The sequence below is a fragment of the Lipomyces tetrasporus genome (assembly GCF_029532465.1).
Source record: "Lipomyces tetrasporus strain NRRL Y-64009 chromosome Unknown POJ06scaffold_1, whole genome shotgun sequence".
Classification (NCBI taxonomy): Eukaryota; Fungi; Ascomycota; class Lipomycetes; order Lipomycetales; family Lipomycetaceae; genus Lipomyces; species Lipomyces tetrasporus.
In genome coordinates, this window is record NW_026611596.1 from 1,218,088 (window position 1) to 1,244,122 (window position 26,035).

The 26,035-nt window shown below is 47.6% G+C and overlaps 9 protein-coding genes and 2 non-coding genes across 11 annotated transcripts; 5 read left to right on the forward strand and 6 right to left on the reverse strand.

Annotated features, from left to right (window-relative positions):
• The first annotated feature begins 1,764 nt into the window (after positions 1 to 1,764).
• Positions 1,765 to 3,563, forward strand: POJ06DRAFT_242920 (uncharacterized protein). Its single transcript, XM_056186284.1, has one exon. It carries the CDS (start codon positions 2,004 to 2,006, stop codon positions 3,228 to 3,230), a length of 1,227 nt encoding a protein of 408 aa, XP_056047282.1. The 5' UTR covers positions 1,765 to 2,003; the 3' UTR covers positions 3,231 to 3,563.
• Positions 3,564 to 3,804: 241 nt separating this feature from the next.
• POJ06DRAFT_272499 (uncharacterized protein) lies at positions 3,805 to 5,307 on the forward strand. Its single transcript, XM_056189564.1, has 2 exons — positions 3,805 to 4,509; positions 4,561 to 5,307. The coding sequence occupies exons 1-2, from the start codon at positions 3,871 to 3,873 to the stop codon at positions 5,218 to 5,220; spliced, it is 1,299 nt and encodes a 432-aa protein (XP_056047283.1). The 5' UTR covers positions 3,805 to 3,870; the 3' UTR covers positions 5,221 to 5,307.
• Positions 5,308 to 7,485, reverse strand: POJ06DRAFT_242927 (Rad9-domain-containing protein). The gene is made up of 4 exons (XM_056186285.1): positions 7,307 to 7,485; positions 6,936 to 7,245; positions 6,549 to 6,880; positions 5,308 to 6,496 (listed from the first exon to the last, which is right to left on the reverse strand). The coding sequence occupies exons 1-4, from the start codon at positions 7,421 to 7,423 to the stop codon at positions 5,369 to 5,371; spliced, it is 1,887 nt and encodes a 628-aa protein (XP_056047284.1). The 5' UTR covers positions 7,424 to 7,485; the 3' UTR covers positions 5,308 to 5,368.
• A 1,013-nt stretch (positions 7,486 to 8,498) lies between these two features.
• POJ06DRAFT_t2 lies at positions 8,499 to 8,570 on the forward strand. Its single transcript has one exon. It is a non-coding gene; the product is annotated as a tRNA-Arg (tRNA).
• Positions 8,571 to 9,265: 695 nt separating this feature from the next.
• On the reverse strand, positions 9,266 to 10,590 carry POJ06DRAFT_191492 (uncharacterized protein; the record flags this gene model as incomplete). The annotated part of the gene is made up of 2 exons (XM_056184848.1): positions 9,266 to 10,193; positions 10,253 to 10,590. 2 exons carry the CDS (start codon positions 10,588 to 10,590, stop codon positions 9,266 to 9,268), a joined length of 1,266 nt encoding a protein of 421 aa, XP_056047285.1.
• Positions 10,591 to 13,178: 2,588 nt separating this feature from the next.
• POJ06DRAFT_t3 lies at positions 13,179 to 13,268 on the forward strand. Its single transcript has one exon. It is a non-coding gene; the product is annotated as a tRNA-Phe (tRNA).
• An 833-nt stretch (positions 13,269 to 14,101) lies between these two features.
• Positions 14,102 to 15,584, reverse strand: POJ06DRAFT_190607 (uncharacterized protein; the record flags this gene model as incomplete). Its single annotated transcript, XM_056184808.1, has 2 exons — positions 14,102 to 15,190; positions 15,243 to 15,584. 2 exons carry the CDS (start codon positions 15,582 to 15,584, stop codon positions 14,102 to 14,104), a joined length of 1,431 nt encoding a protein of 476 aa, XP_056047286.1.
• Positions 15,585 to 17,281: 1,697 nt separating this feature from the next.
• On the reverse strand, positions 17,282 to 19,462 carry POJ06DRAFT_191060 (calponin homology domain-containing protein; the record flags this gene model as incomplete). Its single annotated transcript, XM_056184828.1, has 7 exons — positions 17,282 to 17,419; positions 17,474 to 17,545; positions 17,601 to 18,547; positions 18,603 to 18,699; positions 18,754 to 18,874; positions 18,924 to 19,040; positions 19,095 to 19,462. The coding sequence occupies 7 exons, from the start codon at positions 19,460 to 19,462 to the stop codon at positions 17,282 to 17,284; spliced, it is 1,860 nt and encodes a 619-aa protein (XP_056047287.1).
• A 337-nt stretch (positions 19,463 to 19,799) lies between these two features.
• Positions 19,800 to 21,273, forward strand: POJ06DRAFT_8118 (NADP-dependent oxidoreductase domain-containing protein). Its single transcript, XM_056191598.1, has 2 exons — positions 19,800 to 20,320; positions 20,377 to 21,273. The coding sequence occupies exons 1-2, from the start codon at positions 20,084 to 20,086 to the stop codon at positions 21,142 to 21,144; spliced, it is 1,005 nt and encodes a 334-aa protein (XP_056047288.1). The 5' UTR covers positions 19,800 to 20,083; the 3' UTR covers positions 21,145 to 21,273.
• Positions 21,273 to 22,613, reverse strand: POJ06DRAFT_284841 (WD40-repeat-containing domain protein; the record flags this gene model as incomplete). Its single annotated transcript, XM_056190180.1, has 7 exons — positions 21,273 to 21,754; positions 21,807 to 21,874; positions 21,928 to 22,054; positions 22,106 to 22,241; positions 22,294 to 22,341; positions 22,392 to 22,520; positions 22,575 to 22,613. The coding sequence occupies 7 exons, from the start codon at positions 22,611 to 22,613 to the stop codon at positions 21,402 to 21,404; spliced, it is 900 nt and encodes a 299-aa protein (XP_056047289.1). The 3' UTR covers positions 21,273 to 21,401.
• Positions 22,614 to 24,133: 1,520 nt separating this feature from the next.
• On the reverse strand, positions 24,134 to 25,760 carry POJ06DRAFT_8153 (zinc-binding loop region of homing endonuclease-domain-containing protein). Its single transcript, XM_056191603.1, has one exon. The coding sequence runs from the start codon at positions 25,475 to 25,477 to the stop codon at positions 24,374 to 24,376; it is 1,104 nt and encodes a 367-aa protein (XP_056047290.1). The 5' UTR covers positions 25,478 to 25,760; the 3' UTR covers positions 24,134 to 24,373.
• Between the last annotated feature and the right edge of the window lie 275 nt (positions 25,761 to 26,035).

A 26,035-nucleotide genomic window follows, 5' to 3' on the forward strand; every position in this document is an offset into this window, starting at 1 on the left:
AGAAGGAAAAAGTATCAAATGGCATCATAGCAATATCAAAGTAACTTAGTCAGTTTTCACGCAATAATCTCAACTTTCGCTGCTAACATAACAGATCGCCCGCCGCTGATCGTGCGGCGCTTCGGGCCTGCGGCTCGGAAAACCTCGGCCCAGATCCTAATACGCCCGAAGCGGTCGAGGCAGTCTCCTATGTTATTTGCACATCACACTATTACAGGATGGAAGTGACGCCCGGTGTCGAAAAGCAATATATCACATTATTTTGATAATGGCATGGGATGAAAACACAATCCCGGCACAGAAGTATCCGGAAGATTGCAATGGGATCACATGCAAACAACGAAAACTCACTTTGCTGATCTCTCGTCATATGAGTCTGTCGATCAACAACGGTTTCTTCTCCTACACGTGTTTCCTTTATCTCATTGTTCTTTGAATCGGGGAACTTTCTAATTATATCCGATAAGGAGCTTGGTTTTGCTATCTTGCCCTGTGCACCAAGACCCGACTCCTATGCTGTCATCCAGTAAGCACACACTCTCACGCGTACTTTTTAACGGACTGCATGCATGAGGTTTGGGCGTTTCCATTCATCTGCGCGCCAATAATCACGCGTATACGTTACTTCCTGTCATCGGCAATAGCGGCGATCGTCAGTCCGATCTCAAACGTGCAGTTCATGTGAAGTCCGACAACTGCTGATTAGCATTGAGCGTGAAATCCCAAGAATAGAATCGTTCTGGATAGTTAAGGGTACCGGAAAACTGAATCTCATGAATCGTACCGAATAATAATCACGCCTTGCCGGGATCATCGCGATTTCAGTTAGTCTGCGTATTCTACCGGTGGAGGATTGATAATAAATGTCTCTCGCATCGCTGGCCAACGAACAAGTCTGTGTTGACAGTCACTGCCATATATGTCGATACGCATGTAAGGCAGAAAGACATTGCGCGGCCATTTACCGCCGCGGGTAGAGCTGTTGTCGATACGATATCGGCAAGGTTTGGGCAAATCGGCAATCGGCAATCGGCATCGTCAAACTTAAGGTCTTACTATCGTATCGGCAGGCGTTAGAAGCTCGACGATACGATATCGTCAATATCGGCGACGATACGATTATCGTTGCCGATAATTAAGTGTCTAATAGTTTTGATACCTGAACACGAATTTTTTTTTGAGCCCGACATCTGTAGTACTATGATCCCCAATGATAACTCAACAATTAACACATTGTCATCTTGCCACAATGCCTCCCTTTGAGACGTTTCTGCCGATGTAGTATCGGCGAACCCAGGGCTCGACGATAAATATCGTCAAAAGGCAATCGTCAGACATTAGGAATGCCGATATCGTATCGTCAATATCGGCAAAACGGTAACAGCCCTACCATTTAGGCCAATGAGTACCCTAAAAGACCAATACCACATTTCGTTTAGCGACTGTGGACATGGTCGTCAAGCGACACAAGCCTATGACGTACGCTTAGATAAGAGCTCTTGGCCAATCATTGATGCTGGCTCTTACGTCTCAGTTCGATAAGATACTGTCGAAATATAAATCTATTATATCCGGCTGCATACCATCGTCCACCGCGATTGGAGTAGAAATCAATAGATCCGATGCGCGTCCAAACAAAGCGATGTCAAACTGATTGTTCCAAGCCCAGCTAGGTTTGCGTGCGTCAGCAAGCGTGGGCCGCGCCTCGCGGCTAGGTTGGTGCCTCAGGGCCACCGTCGGAATTCGGCGGCTCGAGGCAATCGTATTGCAGCACAAAAGTCAGCAACGCTCCAAACACGGCCCTACCAAGACCCCACTTCCAACGGAAATCCACACTACATTCTCCTCGAATTATAGACGGAATGCGATTAACCTGCATATAACTTACAGTACCTGCATTTCGCAATTTGCGGACCATTAATTGAGCTGAAAAGTTGAGCTCAGGAAGGCAAGGCGGGGAATTTATCATCGGATATCCGCATCACTTCTAGTCCTAATCCACCATGCTTTCGCGTCTAAAATACACATTCGTTAATCAACCGTCACATTTTGACCCCAATACATCAGATACGGCACCGGTGCTGCCCAGGTCTCGACAGGATAACGCAAGTATCACCACGATCGAGAAGCCGCCTATTCACCGAATCGAGACATCATTCAACATCTTCATAACGTATGCGAAGATACGGGCACATAAACTATGCGCCACAGATTTACAATATGTGGCTTTATTCTTTGTCGGTGTGTTTTGCTTCTTTGTGGTTGAGGAGCCGACGCTGGTGTTTAAGATCCTGATTGCGCTGGCGTTGCTTATTGCCATACTGATTCCAATCACGTCGCAATTTTTTTTTCCCTTCCTCCCGATAGCAGCGTATCTCTTTTTATTCTACTCGTCACGATTCATTCCCACGGAATGGAGACCGCCGATTTGGGTGACTGTTTTGCCGACTCTCGAAACGGCTTTGTACGGCGGCAATCTGAGCAGCATGCTCGCGTCAAGCCCACGCGCCGTGTTGGACGTACTTGCCTGGTTGCCGTATGGCATTATGCATTACGGTGCGCCATTCGTTGTTTCGGCATTAATCTTTGTCTTTGCCTCGCCCGGATCTCTCCCAGTCTTTGCGCGATCTTTCGGTTACATGAGCCTTGTCGGCGTCATTGTCCAAAATATGTTCCCAACCTGTCCGCCCTGGTACGAAATCAGGAATGGCCTTACGCCAGCTTCGTACGACATGCCAGGTTCGCCAGGCGGTCTCGCGCGAGTTGACCAATTGTTTGGAACTAGCCTCTACACCTCCGCATTCTCCGCCTCGCCGCTCGCCTTTGGCGCGTTTCCGTCGTTACATTCGGCAGATGCCGTTCTCGAAGCCTTGTTTCTCAGCCACATTTTTCCGAGACTGACGCCTCTGTTTTTTGTGTATGTGCTCTGGATATGGTGGAGCACGATGTATCTCACACACCACTACTTCATCGACCTCATGGGCGGCGCGGTGTTTGCCACCGCGGTCTTCCTAGTCGCGCGCTGGAACTTCCTGCCAAATCCGCAAAAGGGAAAGCGATCGAGATGGCAGTACGAATACATTGAAGTAGCGGACTACGATCTGCCGCCCTCGCGACCGACGCTTAGTCGCAGCATGACACCGCTGGGCGCGAGTGAGATGGGAGAGGACGAGATGACCGAGCCGTTTGTAGAACCGAAGAAGCGTCCTGATGAAGATGATTATTACTAGACTACTAGATGTTGATGGGCATTTTGACTGAGAACATAACCGTGTTAGGCATGGCAATGCTTTAATATACAAGGGAAGCACGGCTGACTACGGCAGCCTGACGCTGCTGGATATGCATTTTTGGGAAGAATTATGCGAGTGTGCAGCAAGATATCATCTTTTTAATGCATCATGTACTGTAGGTTGTATGATAGTAAATAATGGCATACGGATTATTACTATGGTCACACGTTTCAGTAGGTGCACTTTGAACATGTGAACATGCGGTCTGGCCATCCATTGTGAAGGAGGATCAGTTACACTGACATGCAATTGCCCGTCCTCACATATGCTTGATAGTATTACATTTATAAGATTTTTTTGGTGTAATATTAATCTTTATTTTGATCGAGCCTTGTGTCCAATGTCCAGGCTTCCAAGAAATAGAATTTCATCATCCATAATAGGAGCAATATGATTGGCTGGAACCGTACTTTTACAGTTAAACTTTAGTTAGCGGCCGCCCCCTGAGTAAGCAAAATTTACAAACGTTAATTTTGGATACAGTCGATAGATTTCCGAGCGGCATTCTTTTTCTCTCTGTCTGGAAATATTTTACCGGTCGGCGCCAGATCCAGATTTTACTCGAATCACGAAGGATATGCCTGTGCGAGGATCCATGTTAGTTCGCGAAGTGCGTGGCATGGTAATTCGGGACGGGGGCCACTGTCATTTCCAACCATTGACTCGTTGCCCATGCATCGCCCCGCGGAGGCATTTATTCTCGTCTACAGTACGGCAGGCGGCATCACAGGCTGGATCGAATGGGGCATCAGATGGCACGGTCGCTACTGAGCGAATGCCGTGGGCACTCGGCAAGTCGAAGACGCATTCTCAACCTTCACGCAGGACCAGGCCCAGCAGCCGGAGAAGCAATCCGGAACCCAAAAGTCACGTCAAGGACGATACACAACACGCACAAATGGAAAATGCGACGGGCAAGGTGCCGCCGAGGAAAAGTGATAAGAACACGGGCAAATCCGGCTCTCCCACACAGTTAAAGTCTAATACTAAAACCCTCAGTAGCCGCCGAGGCCAGAAGGGCAGAAATATACCGCGAGTTTGGGACCCGTACGTGCTTGCCGAGAAGGTCAAAAAGACATTGGACAAAGGAGAGCTTCAAGACGCCATCATTCTGGCGCGCGACGGACGGGATCGGTCGACTGTCTCATGGAATTACATCATTCAATCCGAATTTCAGAATAAACATGTGTCGGCCGCGTTAGGCTACTTTAATGAAGTATGAAATTGCTCTCGCTGATGTGCAACAAGAGATCTAACATTCAAATAGATGCGCAAGCGTGGCGCTGAGCCTAATGATCGAACGTTTACACTAGTCCTCAACGGTCTGGCAATCAATACCGATACAGCCCCTACCGCGGTACAAAAATGCCTTCGACTCTTCGCATACATCATTGATCAAAAGAAGCACAAAGTGAATAATTTCCACCTCAATGCAGCTCTGAAAGTATGCGCATCCGCGTCGGATGTAGACGCGATGTGGCAAATTCTAGAGATGGCCGGCGATTTAGTTGAGCCGGATGAAGCTACGTACACAACCATTGGTCCGTTGCTGGCAAAGGAGGGTATTAGCATCGACGACGTTTTTCCGAGAGAAAAGCCCAATAGGCGTTCTGCTTCTGGTGAAGAATTAGGCTTCAAGTTGCTCAGTGCAGAGTCCCAGGCGAAGGATGAGCACCCGACCGAAGAAGTTAGTGACGATGCAGGCCGGAATCGAGATCGGCAGTTCAGACATAGGAGAGATGAAAGGTCACAGGAAATCGATCATGAATCGTCCTCCAGAGCGACACGTAAAAAGCGAGCCATTACGCCCTACACGGAGAGAGAGATTGATCGAGAACATTTTCTCGGAAGTCTCAATGAAGATGACGGTCGCGAATCTGCACGATACAGACAATCCGGAAGGCAATTCAGAAATAGAAAGGGATAAATGGTATTAGATTACACATAGCAGGTGCAAGACCACGCCAAAAAAATTGGAAATTACTATAGATTATGCAGCAATGTAGCAAAATTGTATTATAATACATGAAGTCAGGCAGTCAGTCTAACGGTAGAATTGGGAGCTAGTGGAAAAGTTAGCTTGGCCAGCAGAACGCAAAAGGTGAGTAACATACCGCTTGTGACACCGGTGTTGGGCCAATCTCTGTCGTTGTGTAGGCGTCCTCGTCAAACAAAGCAATTTCACTGTCTATATTGTTTTCTTCCCCCGGATGCTTTCTTTGAGTTTCCTCATCACTGGTGTGCAGAAAGCCGTCCTCGTCCAGGTTCTCTTCCACTTCTTCGCCATCTGGAATTGCACGAAATATGACTTCTTCAACGCTGCCGTCTCCTTCCGAACCAGAGGGCATATGTTTCATCAGCTTCTCTCTTTCCCGGCGTTTACGTTTTTCCTCTGCTTCCTTGCGCTTATCCAGCTGATCAGCAGGTCGTCCATCGATAGCTTGAACCGTGTCCACCACTGAGTCCCGGTCACGCCGGTCGGTGGGCGTATCCTGTCTGGCTTCTTGTAATATCCTCTGTAGTGAGGGCGCATTAACCGTTTGGTTCCAAACTATAACCTCGGAACCATCCGACTCGTTACTTTCATCCTCGTGCTCATGTAATGCCTTCTCTCGAACAACGAATGGCGACCGATAATCCAACACCGGGAGCCGTGGTGGGGGTAACGGCGCTGGTATTGGTGGTAACTGTCCTGCATCATCTTCCGCTGTGGCAGTATGCTCGTATCTTTCGTCAGTGTTCATTGACCGGCCTGGTGGAGAAGACGACTCAATCGCGGTATTGCCCGAGAGTGTTCTTACTCTTCTCTCACTACTGTGTCCTGACGCCGTCATAGATCTTCTAGCGGCGACAACAGAGGATTCACGCGTGATGGACGGTGGCGCATGACTTTCATAGTTATCCAGGGGACCATAATCGTCGACTCCATTGCTATTATAGCGTACAGACCTAGATGGTGACGATATAGGCAAATCTCGCGGTCGAGGTGGGCTAGCTGCCGGTGGCAGAACCAGTCGCCGTCGTACAAGTCCGGCTTGCGCGTTGGAGCCGACTCGGGTATTGTCTACTGAAGCTTCGCCGGTAAAAAGCATGAATTTGACCGCAATGTTCTCGTCGCCAAAACGGAAGCCTATAGGTAATGTGGGGCCGCTGAATGCTCCCTCAATAGTGGCGCGAAGCGAATCCGCCAACGCAACAAGCACCTGCAACTTGGGTCAGCCCAACGAACACATCACAGGGCCCAACATCACATACCCTGAGCTCCTTCATACTAAACACAGACTCGGCATCATCCTCAACTATGGCATCATCAAACTTCTCCCGAGGAAGTGTTATTGATGTCATTAACGGCTGCTTGAGAAAATCATCTGTCTTTCCTCGTGACACTCCGTTCGTGTAACTAGACAATTGCACCTTGTCGTCCTTAAATTTAATCGAGAATTCTTCGGCTCGGATAGAGGTGTGGTCAAGAAATTCTTTTAGCACGGTCGCCCTAACTTGAAAACTATTAGGGTAGTCATCAACGGAGTCTAAAATGCGATACGGCATTTTTTTCGCGTAGGACAATTTATATGTTTTCGTGATCCCTACATCGCCGTTAATTATCATCAGTCCAACACTCCCTTTTCGCAGCCACCTTACCATGATGACAAAGCAAATTGATAATTAATCTCGATTCGCCCCCACCTGGACGGTCCGCTTCATCGAGGAATATCTCACATCTCTCGACCGTCGAATCTTTCTCATGTCTCCTAAATATTGATACGAAAAACTTCGTCTGCACTTCAACCGACGATTTGGCTTGCTCTCGAAAATTCACGGCACTGAATCCAAGACTATCATCCCTCCTGGAGGCAGTTTCGCCCGCGACATTGAACTTGTCGAAGAATTCCTGGTTGAATTCAATCGACGCGAACGTTGTTTTGCTGGACCCAACAGCGACCAGTTTTACCTATGCTATTGTATTAGCAACCGATGCAATGGCGTCATCAATAGGCAAATAAGAATCATACGCAGTTTTCGTAGACGGCTATTGTGATGTAGCCGTTGATCCGGCCCAGCGCGTATATCGATCGCGACCAGTCCCTGAACTTGGACCCCGAGCTGAACGCAAGTGAGAACCGGGCCATTCGGTCTCAGTGATTCGTAGACTCGTCCGCAATACAAGGTAACAGTGAGTTCGGATTGAAGCCGATTGAAGACTTTGGGATCTACTTTTGCCAATAATAATCGGAAATTGCCAAACTCCCAATTTACCCGGCGTACGCGTCGGGGTCTCTTTGTTGACCTTTACAGCCCATAGGAAATAAAGCCTACGAATACAACGTCATTATCAATTTTGACACCCTTATATCGAAGGGTAAAGGTTTCTGCAGGCTTTCGATGGCAGTCCCGCGAAGGAAGGGAAGGGAAGAGCCCACAGGAGCTGCAGAAGGAGGAGCACTTAAATGAAAGCCTCCGCGACGGTAATGGGGAACCTCAGCGTCAAGGTTCAGGCTCAGCTCCCTGGCGAGAGTCCTTCGCCAAAGGAAATATGGGATCGGTTGATGAAGCTGTTATGATGATCGACGTCATCAAAATGTCGAATTCGCAGTCGGCGATCAGGTCCTCTTATCGCGCCGAAACCTCAAGACAAAAAGTCTGTATGACCAGAGTACAGCGGGATTGCGCATGCTGCTAAAGGGAGGCTGGGTGGTGTAACGACAATATATTGTACACATCAACAACATGGATAGCACACAAAGTCTTCGTCGATAACATGGACACGTTCTCTCCCGAATTATTTACAACTAAGATAAAGACGTAATCCTATTATTGCCAATCAAAGGATAGACAGTACCCACAATTCGCCAGCTCGATTATCAATTTACATATAGTCAATGTTCGATAGACAGTACTCACACAAAGCGCCTGCTCAGTTTATTAATTCATATCTTGTCGAATCCATTTATCTGATTGCCACTAGACTTAAACAAGCATGTAAGAGCGTCCCCTTCATTTCGGCAAGATAAATTATCGCCTCCAAGCCCACCTTTCGGGATCAATCGCCGGTATTACAACCTAATTCCGCGTCTTCAAACTCTATTACAGAGAGAGCGGCGCGCGCAATATTAGTTAAGGTTCCATGCTATCACCGGTTTGGTTTAGCGCGGAATGGTTTTGGGTATATAGTGTAATTTCGGGCATTTTCGTCACAGCCAACTTGCCCTCATGGCGTAATGGTAACGCGTCAGACTTCTAATCTGAAGATTGTGGGTTCGAGCCCCACTGGGGGTGTTTACTAACTAAACACTCTGCAGAGAGCAGGATTTTTTTGCAGCCTGAAGGAAATCCATTGTTTTGTTGTGACAACTGTATCGATACTATTGTCTATAAACTGACCGTCAGTCCCTTGCGCATTCTGGTATAAATATTATCGCAGTTGTTTGGTCATGAAGAGTGTTGTTGAATCGTAAGCGACTGCATTGAGCATCACCGGTCGCAGAAACTGAACTACATGCGTTCTTCACTCATAACTAGATTCATATATTAAATCGTTAACATAGACTCGATAGAAGCAACTCCAACCCCGAACTGAAACAACAATTAAGAATAAAGGTCATAAATACAAAGAAGAAAAAGCACCAATATTAATCAAAGAAGCACTAGTATGCCCACACAAACAACCGATGCACCACAATGCAACATAAAGCGCGCTTTTTATCCAAAGTTTCGAGGAGGAGAAAACTTGATCCACTAATAATATCATAAAGTACAAGCTAGACGAGGGAAAACATCCTATCGTCACAACTAAACATTAACGTTCGATATCACCTGATCTACAAACGGTTCTAAGCCACAATAAAGGTAATAATAAAACAAGAGACGAGAAGAGTAAGAATGCGAAAATGCAAAGTAGAATACGCAATAAGGCGAAAACAAACCACACACCAAACCAACACCGGTTCTAAAATGAGTAATCAACCTAACATCTAAACTTTCTCGCTGTACTTCTCATTGTACTTGGGAAGCTGAAGCTTGTTGCTTGTGTTATTCACCAGTGGCCGATTAAATTCATCATTGTCAGCCAGAGTCTCAATCTCCCACTCCGACGTTGGGGTCTCGGTCGGGCTGGCGTTGCCAGACTCGACAGACGACGAGATAGCCCACTCTTCATCCTCGGCATCAAATTCCTTAGTAAGTCTCGCTTTGTTGGGAGGACGGAGTCCCATTTCGATATGGTCATATGCCCATCTTGACGCCTTGTCCATCTGCACTGCAGGCAGAAAATTTCGTGCGACCATATAGAAGACGGTCGCAGAGAGGATTGCGCCCCCAATTAAGTCAATGAAGTAGTGGTGAGTGAGGTACATCGTTGACCACCAAATCCACAAAATATAGCCAAGAAGATAGGGAGTCAGCCGGGGGAAAACATATGCCATGAAAAGAACCTCTATGACTGAGCAGCCGGAGTGAAGAGATGGGAATGCACCAAAGACCAATGGTGACGCTGTGAAGGACGACGTGTAAAGATCAAGACCAAGGATTTGATCAACACGAGCCAATCCACCGGGAGATCCTTTTATATCATAAGAGGCCGGAGCAAGACCATACTTGTTCTCGTACCAAGGTGGTGCGGTCGGAAAGCAAAGCTGAGTTGAGACACCGATTAAGTTCATATACCCGAACGACCGGGCAAACACCGGAAGAGTTCCCGGCGCAGCAAAAAGGAATATGAGGGCCGAGCAAAAAAATGGCGCTGAAAAATGAATTAAACCATATGGAATCCAAGCCAAAATATCAAGAATAGAATTCTGGTGCGCTCCAAGCACATTACTCAGATTTCCCCCATACAAAATGGTCTCCAAGCTAGGAAGTACCCGCACCGAAATTGACGGACGCCAATCAGACGGAATGAATCTGGTAAGAACATTAGCACCCGTGCAACTGGATTTCGGCATCGCTACAATATCACATACTGGTTTGAGTAGAACAGGACAAGCCACGTGCCAATGGGAACGAACGGAAAGAAGAACTGCGAAGTTATCGGAACCAGCAACGCCAATGCAAATAGAGCTGCAATCAGTGTCTTGACAATTACACCTGGCTGTGTGATCATAAAGAAAGCAAAGCATGCTATAGTGAAGTCGAGCAAATACTGAAGGTCATATAAGTTCCACTTGTGGTGCTGCACGCGCTTGAGTGTCTTCTTAATACTCCACGACCGGTCTAACCGTGCTAACGTCGACGACGGTGGTACATCCGACATAAAAAAAGTACGGAACTTGCGCCGTAGGTACGTCGTCGGTAGCAGCATGATGAAGAAGGAGGGAGTGCTAGCTGCGCCTAGCGGCTATTAGAAATTACAATCGGAGGTGATGCTGCTGGATGGCTAGTTAGAGACTAGAAAACCGACCGAGCGACCAGTACAGTGCATACCTGCAAGCAGACCCGGCCGCAGATGCAAGCGACCACAAGGGGAGGGGCGAGGTCGAGGGGATTGGAGATAAGGAGCAGAAAGGGAACGGGCGGGCGGCGGGAGGTGGAGATTATGTACTTATTTCACTCAACCATTCTGTCAGGGCTTAGCTTGGGGCTTGTGGAAGGCGAGTCGCAATACAGTTGGGTCTAGCACCACAAATGCACAAGCCTAGAGATGGATGTGGCGAGAAAGCGGTACCGTTGCGGCGCGGAGTCGGGCCGGAGTTGGAAGTGGCCGAAGATTCCGTCCGCCCTGACAGCTGACAAGCAAAAGTGTTCATTCGCCCCAGCCCTCGGCACTCCCCGTCGCCATCCTCACTTCCGCATTCACACGCACCTGTAATCTATACGACCCGGCACAATTCAGGACTCAGGAGTCAGACCTCTTCAGGGACACACGTTAAAGTACCGGCAATTTGCATGGCGTAAAACAATAGTAATTCTGCGAGACGTCGCAATTCTCTAGATTATAATGCACAGGCTATCATACCCAAAGAGTCCGCGCCACACTATACTTACAAGCCGACAATAATACGTGCGTTGTCTTCGATGACATGGACTCATGGACGCGTAAGAACTTCTCACTATGCGCTCGTGGGTCGCTAACACTGGCCAACATAATAATTCTACCTGCTTATGTCCGCTCCCAATACCTCGGCAGTATATATGTCAGAAGCGGGAACCTATGATTCATCGACATTCGTCCATGACACGGTTTACTGGCCGAGGGCAAATCGCGCTGCTGCAGTGTACCTGCGTCCTGTCGTCCAGGGCCCTTATTTGCCAGGTACCTAAGCGACATCTTTGTTGTATCACTAGGCGTCAGCTGCTCTTCGATGCACAAGAGCGGCTTAGAATCGCCGTAGCTTGCGCCACCCGCAGATGGCCATATCGCCTATTGGGGTCTATCCTTTCTTTGAGCTCCGGGCGCCTAATTAAACGGCTGCTAGCCAATGAAGTCATTGGGGCTATTAGTGCGACCATCAATCGAATTCTTCCCCGATTCAGTTATTTCAGCGAGCATACGCCCTGGACTATGTCTGGCAACAAAACTGCGCTTAGCAGCTCATTTGTTCTGAAATGGCCACGCTTGTTCTTTCAGCCGATTACAATCCTTTGGGCCTGGACGAGTTTCTGACTGGGATATTCATGCAAACCACCATCCACGTCATAGTTCACAGCTAGCTTGTTTGATTGTTGTCAGTGACCTGTCTTACGAAAAGCTTAATCTTAGCCAGGGGGAGCATGATCAGTCAGCACAATGCAAACTTTTCCAGGGACATCTGGCTCATCGAGTCGTGCCGCTCGAGGCACGATGACGACCAGCTAGCTGCGTTAGTGGAACCAGGGCCTCGGGTTGTAATGAGGCGGAGCGGCGTCCCGATTTCGTAGGTGTGGCTACTCCAATCAGGCCTAGGAGAAGCTGGCTACTTCCGTGAATTGCCTATACCTATACGGTAGAGTTATACGTTATATGTATATATGGAGCAGGGCTGTGGCGGATGCAGATATCCGCCAAATTTTCCCATATCCGCATCCGCCATCCGCCTTTTTGAAATTGGCGGATATGTATCCGCCTTTTTATCCGCCTTTCAACAGCATGTCCGCCTTTAAAAATTTGCAAAATTCATTAATAGTTATTATATATCTTATTTCTTCAAAAATTTCGCAAAGTTCACTAACATGATATTTGAATTTTCTACATGGACTCGCTGTACGCAACTTATTTGGTCGGTGATCCCGGCTACATGTGAGCGTGTACGCACGTATCCGCGGCGGATATCCTATCCGCCTATCCGCCTACAGCCCTGAATTATGGAGTGGATGCCCTTCCTCAAAAAATTAATGACCGACCCCTGGAATACCCGTTCCGTCGGAGCGTTGGCTAGTGAATAATGGGCAGATCCGGGATAGCCTTGTCCACCGCAGACTATCCACTTGATAAGTCGCGCAAGATAAAACATTGTGTTATTTCTCTAAATCGTGGCGAATAAGGTGAAGGTGGTACGTTTTTGAGATTCGACGCTTTGAACCTCATTTACAGACTACACAAAATGACGGATGTATATAATACACCCAGCCCGAAAACCAATGAAAGAGCGAACGACAATGGTCACCCCATGGGCCCGAAAAACGAATAAGAGTATACCCAAGGGCCCAAACCAATAACCGATCTCTATTCATGCACATGAGTGATTCATGAACGAGAGTAGAAGGGTTAGGGTATTTGTTTGAAAAGCCACCGTATTATACAAGCTATTTACACGCAAGTTCTGGCGAAAACAAAAAAGCGAACGGAAAACGAAACGGGATAAATATATATATAAAAATGGAAAGCAAAGAAAGGAAGGAAAGAACGGAAAATGGAAACAATATTTTTTTCTTAGGGTACAAATTGATCAATTGGTTTTCGCATTCTGTAATGCGGGGTTAGCTCAGTTGGGAGAGCGTCAGACTGAAGTTATACTTTGGTTGTTAATCTGAAGGTCCTGTGTTCGATCCACAGACATCGCATTTCTTTTTTAGTTTTTTTGGCTTATATAGTTGGCATTCCTAGCTTTAATGTGTCGAACGGAACTGTCGTCATAATCCAATTTTCTCTGTTCGTATTCGTATTCCTACTTCGTAATTCATAATTCGCAAGGTGCCTGTTTTCGTAACGAATAAAACTCCCATTTACGAATACGAACTGCTTTAATATTCTCAACTTTGCAGTGACAATCTTTAACCTAGTGGCTCAAGAACCAGTCTCCATAGAAGCTCGAGTGTTGCAGAAAATAGAACCACAAAAATGGCAGTTGTCTGACATCGACTGTTACTTCGATAGTGGGGTTGTGACGGTGAACGAGTCAGTGACGATTGAAATCACTGTCACTTCGAATGGTGGAGAATGCATAAAAGATGAGTTCCAATGCATGCCGGCCGCAGCAAGAGATTATCTGGCAACTCTAGCTTGAAAGACTATTTCATAGAGGAAGGAATTTGCAATTTGCTGGGCATGCGTAGGCACTCCTTGAGCGGAGAGACAATGAGGAAGCTAATGTTATTGAGGGACAGCAACAAGGATGCCAAGGGTTGAATTAGAATGCGCAAATGTTTATTAGAACGATAGATGTTTACGAATGTTGACGAACGACTTTCTCTTTATTCGTATTCGCTATTCGCGTAGTGTCGTCGCCAACGATAAATGGAAGAGCGTTCTTGAGAATCATTATATTAGGTATATCCGATTTCTTTGCGATATATTCTGCGAAAGGCAAATGAATCTGTATCCTAGTTGCAAACATGCATGAATGACGTTAGTAAACAAAGGGGATGGTATTTACATGAATTGCCCCCATTCGTTTTTATACAGTAACAGCCGCACCATACTGTACATCAACAGTGTTCTGCCCATCGCATTGACAACCATTCCCCGCACCGCTGGTAATATCCGCCTTCCGAATATCTTTCAAGACGTTTTCGTCAGCGGCTTTTTCTTCCCGTCGACTCTCCTCGTCCAAGATAGCCTTAAGGGCCGTTCCAATACTCGGAACATCAGATAGTAATCCAACATGGCCCCTCTCCGATTGCACTTTAGCGCAAATCTGGAATCCCTTTGGCGGCATCAAGTTCCTCGAATGCACGACACCGTCACCGGGACCGAAAATCATGTCAGAGTAGTCCCCGACCATAATATCGTGTTCTCCAGACACCCTGGCGCCACGGACCGTGGGCACGCTGCCACCGTACACGACCGCTAGTGGTGGGTACTCTTTGCTGGGATCAAAGGCGAGTGATTCCTTAAATTTCCTTGTGCGTTCCAATGTGCGGCGAAGATAATCTACCGCATCGGCAATTGGCAAGGAGGATTGCTGTGGTGACGGCGCCTGATGAGGTGCAAGCGATGTCGGTTCAGCAACATTGATTGTCCGAGATTTCGTTGTCGTTAGACCTTCCACCTTTCGACGTTCCTCGTGAACGGACTTCAAAGATAGGGGATGCGGCGCCGCGACACATGGGGATAATCTATACCTCACCCATGTATTCACGTTAAAGAAATCAAGCCTAATATCCTCACCGGTTGCCTTGTCTACGAAACATCGACCATCTAGTGGCATAAACACAAAGCTGCTGCGCATCGTAAAGTTAACCTGTGCGGCCAGAACTTTGGAGCTAAGAAGCACGTTTTCGCCGTTTCGTAGCGGACCGAGAATGTTGACGCACGATATTGGTGAGCCGACGTATAGCAAGCCTCGAAAGAGAGATGGATCTTGCTGCATGACACCATGTGCTATTACGCCGCCCATAGAATGTGCGATGACGAGAGCGCCTTTCCAAGGTGCACTGCTCTTTTGTCTAAGTGATCGGAGATAATCAACCATCTGTTTTGATAGATTATCGAGGGAAAGACGCCAGTCGTAGCCGAATTCATGCACACGGCAATTAGGATTTGCCTAATTTGTCAGTACAGAGGCGGAACATTTTCGCATTGAAATAGATACATACCTGCAAGCGTCTCGAGAGTTTGCGAGAAATGTCAATGGGTCCAATATGCGAAAGAATTCCGTCTGGAATGATATCTTTCGTTACATTCGTCTCGTCATCTTCAGACAAGCCGATCTCCAAGCTAATCTTCCGGATATTGAGGCCTACCTTAATTGGAATCCAAACTCTGCGTCTGGTCTTTGCGTCGCGCAGGATACTCCCTCTATAACCACCCATGATCACTACGTCACCGTCAATGTTAGGGAAATCGTCCTTAGGGCTGGATGAAAACAAGTTGATCTGTTCCATAGAAATACTAGTCAACAGGTTTTCCTTGACGGCCCGTAGTCGCGCATTATCCATCTGATGGACATGCGAAAACTTGGCTTCGTCGTCAATCTGATCTTGCGGCGACCGTAGTTTGAAATCCTGTTCGGTTGGGTGTGCCGCCCGGGCAGATGCGAGCTCATGCTGATCTTTAGTTAGTCCATTGTGAGCAGAATTGAAGATGGGTAGCGTTAGAGCCTTTTTGGGATATTTAAATGTGAGAGAACGTCGGTGACTGTGGTGAGACAAAGAAGGATCGGACGAGGTGTTGGTAGTGGAGACATGCCGGTCCGCGCTACCGTTGTTCCCGGCTAATTTGCTACTATCTAGCGACGACGATGACCTGCCGATCTTAAACTCGCGAAGCTCCTTGAGAGTTGGCACAGTTGGAATCGTGAACGGTAGTGAGAACGAGAAAATCTTGAACCGGGACGCATCGTCATCGCTTGAGTCGTGGCTGTGCGGCTCAGGGGCAGCTGCGGCTAGTGAGGTAGGTTCAGCGGCTGTGCCCCGCGTGAAAGAATCGGCATCCAAAGGATCATGGCTGCTTTGGGCCCTGTGTTCGTTTCCCTCTAGAAGTGGCGCAGATAAAGAAGCGGGCTTGACTGCTTTGTGAAATGCCTCAGTCGCACTCTCCGTGCTCTTCGCTGCATTTTCTTCGGTGCTCCCGTCCGCACTGCTGAGGTTGTTCTGCGGCTGCGGGAGCGTGAGCGAGACGGCCGAACCCCCAATAATTGATTCTGCTTCGGCATGCAAAATCCTGCCGGCGTCGGAATCGTCGCTGTCGTCGTCGGACGCGTAATTGTCCGACGGAGACTTCGGAGAGTGGGGAGGCTCGCTCGCGTGCCGCTCGTCTCGAACATCGGGAGGGCGTTTATCGTGCTCAGATGCGATCATGAAGTGACCATGACCAATGTGCGGCATGCTAGGATTAATGTGCGGCATACTAGGATTCCCGTTGCGAGACCGAGAGCGGGAGTGAGTGTTGCTTATGCCTGCTTTATCCTTCACTGACTCTCTAAGAGGATGGCCGAAAGTCATATTTGTGTCAATATTCCAATATCTCCTGACTGGTGCCACGGTGTCGACATTAGATGCTCAAAACGAACATTATTACAGAAATGTGCTTGTGGCGGCGACCTATTATACCAGGATGAGAGGGGAAAAGGCTTGAACCGTCGTACGGCAGTCTAAACGATTACTTATGATGAATACGAGCACAGGCGCTTAGCCGCTTTTAGCCGCTTTCACTCTTACGGACGCGGTGCGTTTAACCCAAGCCAAACATGCGGAAATCGACAGTACGAAATCACAACAGACAGTGGCCTACACAGACGATTTCTGCACGCTATTAATAGGCTGTGCCATCCTTCATCTGCCGCAACAATACACCGTCGAGTATTTCCACCTTCTCTACACGATCTTGACAAATGTGGACGCTAATAAGCAGCTGTGCGCCCTACTTGTATTATTCAGCCGTACAAGCCCTTCGGCAGGCGATATTCACCGGAAGCTGCGGAACGTCTGGGCCGGCTGGCGGTATGACGTCAACGAATTGACCCCTGCCTGATTCGTACCCGAAGTCGACCGATGGCTCGCGACCTCCGAATCTCCGATGTCGGCCCAAGCTTTGCCCGATTTGGATTAGGGTTTGGCCCATGAAACTTTCTTTGTGGCTCTACTCGAGACAATAACCAGATTCACAAGATATATATTACCAACTCTTGGACCATCTAAATGCACAACTTCTCCATGAACTTGACGTAGTCAAGTCCCTGCCCCGTCTCGTCTTTCGGCATTATCTCCTCTAACTGCTCAATCATCGGATCTGGAATAAGAGAATTTCGAAGGTCAAACTCTGTGACATATGGCTTATGAGCCGTGTTAGTTAATTAAAATCCAAACTCAGGACAGACTTGGAATACCTTGCCCTCTGCGACCTCCATAAATGACTGAAGGACCTGCGCCGCCGTATTCTGATCTTCTGTAACTTCTACCTGTGGGAAATACAGTTAGTACACGCTCTTGAACGCAATAGAGATGGTTGCAAACCATGTAGCGGATGAAAGGCTCAAACGACACAGTCAGCTCTCCTCCTCGTACGGCATCGAACACTTCATGTATCTCGTCCTCAGAGTACACTAGACCCAGACTAGCTAGCGCTGCTGCAAACTCTACTTCTTCAAGGGAATTCTGTTGTCGCTTGTCAAAGTACCGGAACACTGATTCGAACTCCTCTAGCTGAATTGGCGTCAAGTTCGTCATACTACGTGCCACAATCTGATTTTCAATGAATGACAGCTTCTTAGCAATCGCCTCCTGTGCCAGTTTCAACTCATACTGCAACTCATCGTACGAATACACCGTGTAATCATTCTCCTCTACCTTTGCCTCCTCCAAATCTTTTGTCAATTTCTTCAACTCCTCTAGGAGATCCGTCACAGGCACCAACTGGTGCTCGATGTTCTTTGTCTGAGACTGTTGATCCTCGAGTTCGCCATCCAACTGAACAAGCTGAATCGATGCGGAATCAATCTTCTCCGCAACCGTATTTGCAGTCTCGGCAAATTTCTTCCGCAGGTTTTCTTTGATATCTCTAATCGTTTCATTAATCTTCTTCGACCGTACTGCTTCCGCCTGAATCAGTTGTTTCCACACAATATCCAAGTCGGCTAATGTCAGTCCATTCGGCGGCTCGTAATCTTTCAATCCGTATGTCGCCAATTTCGTCTTGATGTTTCCGAGCATCGACGTTATGTCCGTCTTTTCGGCAATCCACGACCGCTTCAGCTCAGATTTGTATCTATAAAACTCCTGGTTTTGCTTTCTAGCATCCAGATAGGTCCCACTAAAAACCGCCGTGTTCCAGGACTTGATTTGGTACACTATATTTTCGAGGAACTTTTCGATTCGCGTTTCGTATGAGTGTTGCAGATCGTAACTAGACGACATTACTTCCACGAATTTCTCGACTCGACGACCGGCCGTTTCGATCTTGTCTGAGTGGAGCCTGTTAAACGTCTAATAAGTACGAGAATGCACAAGCGAACTTACCCAGTGCAGAAAACGCGTGAAACCAATGCGCTACATATGTCATAATCGATCTCTCGTCAGGTTTCGATACCAGAACATCCTCAACATCAAGAAGTTGCTATCTACCGTTAGGAGAAACCAAATTGACGGTAATATGAATATTAATGTATACCGGAATGCCGACATCCTCCGAAGCTAATTTCAGCGCAAGTTCAATATTTCCTTTCTCGTCGGACTTGTCTAGGGCATCGTAGTCGATTAAGTCCGGCCTGTGTCTGTCCAACAGAGCGCAACTGCCACATTGTTAGTACACGCCGCTCGTGTATCATAAGGGGGACGTACAATGCGAGGCCATTATTCCAACTTGTCGAGAAATCCGTGATCTCTACATCATCGTACAGCGCAGTTTTCCGCTGACACCACAAAAGAAGACCTTCCTTGGCAGTGTACCCTTCCGCACTATAATCCCGTTAGATTACTCCGATCATAATGCCACCTATAATCGCTACGCACTTGATTTCCGAGATCGAAAAGTTCAGAATCAAAGTCCACAGCAGCCCCAGAATCAGCTTGACATTGCCATCGACAATATCTTCGGCGCCAATGTTATGCAACTGAATTCCCCTTCTCTTGATGTACTCCAATGCAACAATAACATTCTCGGCCTTCTGCACTCGCAACTTCGGTCTTGTGGCGTATCGCCCAAGGCTTTCGTTGCCCACGATTTCAAGCAGTTGAATTAGCCGGACACCGTCAGAGAAATCACGGTCGAGACTTTGCACTGGAGTTATTCCTCGTGACTCTAAATGACTGTTTGTCCATCGGAGGAAGGCTTTATGTTGGGTTGCTACCCATGCTGGCGTTGCTGGAAACGTGATCATTCCAGGACGTGAGAGAGTAGTGCGATGATTCTCACTCATGTAGTTATGGTCGGTCTAATACGTCAGTTAAATTGCAAGTAACCAAGCTGTTCTATACAGAATCGTGCACATGTCATCGCAGCCAGCTAAATAAGCGGATGCGATTTGTGGTTGGTCAGATATCAGTGATGTTAATATTCCAATTGCTAATTGAACTCATGAGGCCAAGAACAAAACAAAGAACGACGTGTCAGGCACAGCCTCATCTGCCGCGCCACAGTGTACGAGGCGCGGCATAGCTGCAGGGGCGGCTAAGGTTTCGACAGGCACAAGATGGTTGATCCCATAGTATATACAGCGAAATTGTTTGCCAAATCATATTACCAGTCTATTTAAAAGATAACTGTACTGTCACGCATGATTTGAAATATACAGGCGTCTGTTTATTTTGGTTTGACCCTCTGACGATGCGAAGCAAAGATTTCAATCCTTAGATGTTCATGTACACACGAACCTAAAATGGACCCGTGATGGGCCAATAGAGGCGAAGGGTGCAATTCGACGAATTTAAGCGCTGCAACCTCGTCGCTGCAATACATTACATCGCGTTAGGATTGTTGCCAGTCTATTTATACATTCACAATGCCTGGTACTCAAATTCTTGGTGTTCCAATTGGCTCCATGGGCTTCGGGCTCATGGGCTTCACCTGGCGCCCAAAGATAACACCGGATGACCAAGCATTTGCCGTGATGAAGCGAGCAGTCGATCTCGGAGCTACTTTTTTCAACGGCGGAGAATTCTACGGTTCTGTTGAGCCGACATTGAATTTAGATCTGATTAACAGGTTCTTTACAAAGTATCCGGAGTATGCGGACAAAGTAAGTCTAGATAAGCTGTGCGCATCTGGGTGAAGTAGCAATTAAGTTTAGTATAGGTAGTTCTTTCGATTAAGGGTGGCGTTGATTTGAAGACTCTTTCTCCTGATGGAAGACCTGAGGCCGTTCGCGCAAGTGTCAATAACGTCCTCAAGCATCTCGGTGGTGCCAAGAAACTCGACGTATTTGAATGCGCTCGCGTCGACAAGAACGTCCCAATAGAGACCACTATTAGCGCCCTCGCAGAGATGGTCAAAGAAGGTCTAATCGGCGGCATCTCTCTCTCTGAAGTTGGTGTCGAGAGCATCAAGCGCGCCGCTAATGTGCACCCTATCGCCGCCGTGGAAGTCGAGTACTCTCTGTGGTCGTTGGAAGCGTACGAGCTCGGCGTGCTCAAAACTTGTGCCGAACTGGGAATTCCCGTTGTTGCGTACGCACCTCTTGGTCGAGGATTCTTGACGGGTCAGATTCGCTCGCGTGCGGATATTGGTCAGGGCGATTTCCGTTTGTACCTGGACAGGTTCTCGCAAGAGAACTTCCCGTTAAATTTGCAGCTCGTGGATGAGGTCGTTAAGCTCGCGGAAAAGAAGGGTATCAAACCGTCGCAACTCGCTCTATCCTGGGTCAAGAAGCATGAGGAAATCATTCCAGGTCTCAGTATTATTCCTATCCCTGGCGCGACAACACTTGATCGTATCGAAGAGAACTACGCGTCGGTGCCAGCTCTAACGGACGAGGAGTTTGCGGAGATTGGTGAGATCCTGAAAAAGTTTGAGGTTCGAGGTGGAAGATATAACACGCATGCCTCTGCTCATTTGTGGGGCTAATCATCTTGATGTCAAGTATTGTACGTCAGAGGAGCTGTTTACAAAATAATGTCCGTTCATTTATTATACAATTCAATTGGTGCCGTGCAAATCTGTCCGGCGTTGGTGGTTGTGTTGCACATTCGCGGGCATCGCTCTGGCTTCAGGCAGATGAGCCTGATTCTGCAGCGTAGGATGAATGCAATAGGCAACCACAGAAATACGTTTTACTCTGGCGAACTTGTAGTAACAATACAAGAGAATCTGCGTGAGTCGAACTATATATAATCCCAAACCTGGATCAATCCATCTGTTCCGCAACTGATCATCTGAGGCTGCTTTGGATGGTACGCAACGCAAGACACAACCTTCTCTCCGTGCCCTTTCAATTCATGAACGACACGTCCGGACAGCATATCCCATGCATAAACTTTGCCGTCTTCGCTGCCGCTGATTACATAAACGTCGTTGTCTCCAAAACTTGAACGGACGCGATATTCCTTATTTAGATGACCTTTGAACGACTGAAGCATTGTTCCATTTGATTTGTCCATCAGTCTTATCGTGCTGTCAAGTGCTGATACAAGCAGACAGGCGCTATCTGTGGAATCTTTCACGGAAGTGACGGGATCTTAACGAAGTCAGCTAAACTCGTACATACTTCAAGGAGTACGTAGGCTTACGTCCAATAAGATCCTCAAACAATTGACCCATTCGAAGGTCGTAGACTCTGACGTACCCGTCAACTGACCTATCCATTATTAACTTCGATCCTCTAGTCGAGCTCCAAGCCCAATGACTCACCCTGTGACAATCTGACTCCCAACAACCTGCAAGCTGGATATGCTGTCCTTCGCTTCCTCCAACAATTGAATTGGCCTTTGTGAGCTCGACTTCGTATCCCACAATCTAACCTTCGCATCATACGATCCTACGATCAATTAACACAGAGTTCCACAGTACTTTCGATGTGTTTACATACCACTAGCAATTACTGACGCATCGGCATTAAAATCCACCGCATTTACTCTTGACATGTGTCCCGAGAAGCGCCGTGTCGTTGAGCCAGACGTGACATCCCAAAGGTATATTGTCCTATCTCCTCCACAGCTCACAAACTGCGTGCTTTTAGCATCCAATATCAAACAACCTCGGTGAGTAAAGGACTACCTTCGAACTGTCATAAGATACAGCTATATCTAAGACTTCGTATCCGTGCTACATCAATCTCAGTGAGAAACAATCACGCTTTACGAGATAGATCTTACAGCAATGTACGATTTCACCAGTTTAGAAGAATTTGGATTCCAGAGAATAATCTTTCTATCTTGGCCACCGCTAAGGACATATTTTCCAGTTGTGTTATACCTCACAACGTGCACGGGACCCACATGCTCCTATTTCGTTAACTTAGATGGGGCTTTGGAGACTCTTGGTATATGAGAACTTGCCTTTAGAGGCACATTTCGCGAGTACACAGGAAATGGCATTTGCGGAATAATATTCACAGATCGAGAGGTCCGAGTCGGCAGCACAATATCATGGCTAGCTGCAATAGGGCGTCAACATGGCGTTTACGAGATCCGTGACAAGTTTATGAAGTGCATCAACTATATCAGAAGCACGTTAAGGTTTGGGTTAAGTAGAAACAAGTGTTTCTAGTATATAGCTGGGGCCATGCTCATGATTCATATCTGGCCCCTTTCAACGACCTGATTGCCTATATTAGAAGTTTGGCATAAGTAGTTCGCAACTTGACAGTAGTTTATTTTATGCTGGAAAGTATCAAAATTGACGATATTTGGCGGCCGTTCCAGCCGCCCCTTGGCCTAACAGAACGCGACTCACAAGTGAGCCGCAGGGGGGGGCCAGCAGGAGGCATTCTACGTCATCCGGCCCTAACCCATCGGCCACTTGCATGATCGCGTCATCTTCGCCAACTTTTGCGTAGGTCCATGCCAACAAACCATCCACAGACTATTGGACAGATAGTCGCGAAAAGTTAACAGCTGAAACAGCTGGAAATGCTCTTAAAGTGCTTATCATGCTTCTCCGTGCCACGAGGCGGCTATCTTCTGACCCACGAGTGTCGTATAAATCCAACCATGCCAGCCGGGGTCAAGCAGTTCTCTCATGTTGTTATGCTTTCCTCTCACAACTTCAACTTACTCATGACTCCCCAATCATGACTCCCCTCATTCATTCTAGAGCTCTAGTTGGATTTACACGTCAGATCGAATCTTCCCGCTCAAGCGTACAGCTCCGATCAAGTGTGATATGAATGCCTCCTTTATTATATTGATCTTTGGAAGTAGCACGAACAACCAATTCACGCCGGCATAGACCTTTGCGACGCATTACCCCACCGCCCAATGCCCCAAACATGCAAATTTGCAGGCATATGCTTACCATAATGCCAATGCAATACACCAAAGTGACCAACAGAAAGAACTCCCAAACCGACGAGAATATCTAGGTGACTTGTTTGCTATAAGGATTTTTTGATCGGATTTTCGCCCCAAAAGCATAGAAGCAGAATGGAATTGGAATCATCGCGATAGCTACAAAGCCAATTGTAGGGAATCATGGCGACTGCAACGAAGCCGACTAAGGGAATACCGTCAGGAAACCAGCCGCGAGAAGTACGAGTCCACTTGCAGACCAGCTACTGCATGCTACATTCCAGACTTCATTTCAGAGGAAGAAGAGCAATCGCTCTTTCAGAAAGTATTCCACGGTTGGTGATCTTGTACTGCGGTAGAGGCTCATAACGCATAAATGTATTCAAAGTTTCCCGCGATGGACAATTCTCCCCCATCGCCCATTACAAGTTTGACCAAAACTGCTCCTCCATGGCTCGATTTGCCAACCACCGACGCGATCCCGAATTGGCTGGCAAGTTCAATAATCCATCACTGTGAAACATTTTCGTGATGACCAGCTTCTAGCCGTAAAGAGGTAAAATGCACTTCCGCATTTTCTCAACTTCACCATGTTGACATGGGTGATACGTGAAGTCGCCATAAGTTATTACCTTGCGCCCATTGCAACTCCTGCGTCTCAAATTATTTGTCATCGATTCCACGATTACGTGTTCCGGATTAAAGCACTTGCCGTTATGGCAGAGGTGCGAGACGTGAAAGCTGGTTCTACCCGACACACCCAGAGTCGTCTTTAGTTCATCCCCTCGATTGGTTGCAATAACAGCAAGCTGATGCAAAATAGGACGGACGCCAAGTTTCTTTCGAAGTCAGACGTAAGTGTGACCATAGCTCAGATCAGGTTTCTTCTCGGACTCCCAGCATCCGAGATCCGTAATGATGGCGCGATACTTGTTAATTAGCTGCTGCGCCATCATGGGCGTAATCTTGTCGAACTTGTCCGCAGCAGCATCAATGTCTTCTGTCGCTTCATCATCCAGATCTGTAGCTGGAGTTTGTTCTGTTGATGCATCTGGCTCCTCACTGTTCGCCACTGCATCTTGTCCATGTTCCACAGGTAGGATGCACTGGCGCATTTTCTCGACGCTACCATGTGGACATGGGTGGTCTGTGACTCCGTCGCGAACAACTACCGCCTTTCCCTTACACGCCTTCCGCTTTAAGTTGTTCGATTTTGACTCGACGATTATGTGCTCTGGGTTGATGCACCGGTAATTGTGGCAGAGTTGTGTGACTGCACCATAGCTCCTCTTACCCAGAGTCTTTTTCAGTTCATCAATTCGATTTGTTGCAATTAGGGCCACCTGTTTCATCCATGGACGGACGGGAAGTTTCTTTAGAACGACCCTGCAGTCCCGCCCCAGCTTGGACTGCCAGCATCCAAGCTCCGTGGTGGGGCCAGGATATCTGTCAATCAGGTCCTGCGCCATTGTGGGCGTGATCTGGTCATACTTGTCACCAGTAGCGTCATTGGTAAGAGGATCATGATCTGTAGTTGCTGCAGTTGATGTTTGCTCCTCGAAGTCCGGCGTGTTATCTTTCAGACGTTGCAGCGGCAGGATGCACTTGCGCAATTTTTCGACCCTGCCGTGTGGACAGGGATGATAACTGAACCCGTCGTGTACCAAAATTCTCTGTCCGTTGCAAATCTTGCGTCTCTGGTTGTTGGCGCCCGATTCCGCGATCAAGTGTTCTGGGTTGAAGCACTTGCCATTGTGGCAGAGGTGCGAGATATCATAATTGGAGCCACCAAGAGTCGCGTTTAGTTCATCCCGTCTATTATCTGCGATGAGAGCAATCTGGTGGATTTTAACCGTGGATATTTCCTCGCCTATATACAATTGGAGTCCAATGTGGCGGCCTCTCTTAGTTGGTGTCTGAATCTTTGAGGATTCCCGTTCGACTCCCAACATCCGAGATCCGTGGTTCTGTGGCGACGTGAAGTAATGATTTGGTTCGCCATCATCTGCGTAACCTGGTCAAGCATACGTGCAGATATTTTGACGACCGTGCGAGATATAATCCGAGTGCGCGAAGGAAAGAGGTCGTAAGCAGGATGGAGAGATGAAGACGCAAGATCAGCAACATTGGGGACAGGCGGAGTTATTCATAATCAGACGACAGGAACAGAGACCAGAAGCAGCTCGCGGTTAGACGCGGGGATTGGCGACCTGCGCAGCGCGAAAATGAGCTGATGCACAGATGAAACGACTAGATCTGTAAATTCGAGAGAATGTCTAAGCGAGACGTCCAGTGGTTTGCGGGTTTCCGGCGTCGGTGAGCGCAAGTCAAGTAGAGATTGCACCTATGTCTGCTGACTTGATCAAATTCATTGGTCTCAACGCTACCGTCTGAATCCGCCGACGGCGCTTTGCCAGAAATGAGTACTTGCCTTGTGCAAGTCTTACTCAGTGATTTGTCCAGTTGAGGTTCCTGTGAAACCATGTGCGCGCGATCCGTGTAACTAACTA

Excerpts from the sequence above, each read along its gene's own strand:
- POJ06DRAFT_8153 (XM_056191603.1), bottom strand. The coding sequence starts at position 25,477 with ATGTTGGGAGTCGAACGGGAATCCTCAAAGATTCAGACACCAACTAAG.
- POJ06DRAFT_272499 (XM_056189564.1), top strand. The coding sequence starts at position 3,871 with ATGCCTGTGCGAGGATCCATGTTAGTTCGCGAAGTGCGTGGCATGGTA. Across the intron at positions 4,510-4,560 it reads CGTTAGGCTACTTTAATGAA|ATGCGCAAGCGTGGCGCTGA; the intron begins GTATGAAATTGC and ends ACATTCAAATAG.
- POJ06DRAFT_242927 (XM_056186285.1), bottom strand. The coding sequence starts at position 7,423 with ATGGCCCGGTTCTCACTTGCGTTCAGCTCGGGGTCCAAGTTCAGGGAC. Across the intron at positions 6,881-6,935 it reads CAATTTGCTTTGTCATCATG|GGATCACGAAAACATATAAA; the intron begins GTAAGGTGGCTG and ends ACGGCGATGTAG. Across the intron at positions 6,497-6,548 it reads TTAGTATGAAGGAGCTCAGG|GTGCTTGTTGCGTTGGCGGA; the intron begins GTATGTGATGTT and ends CCCAAGTTGCAG.
- POJ06DRAFT_242920 (XM_056186284.1), top strand. The coding sequence starts at position 2,004 with ATGCTTTCGCGTCTAAAATACACATTCGTTAATCAACCGTCACATTTT.
- POJ06DRAFT_8118 (XM_056191598.1), top strand. The coding sequence starts at position 20,084 with ATGCCTGGTACTCAAATTCTTGGTGTTCCAATTGGCTCCATGGGCTTC. Across the intron at positions 20,321-20,376 it reads ATCCGGAGTATGCGGACAAA|GTAGTTCTTTCGATTAAGGG; the intron begins GTAAGTCTAGAT and ends AGTTTAGTATAG.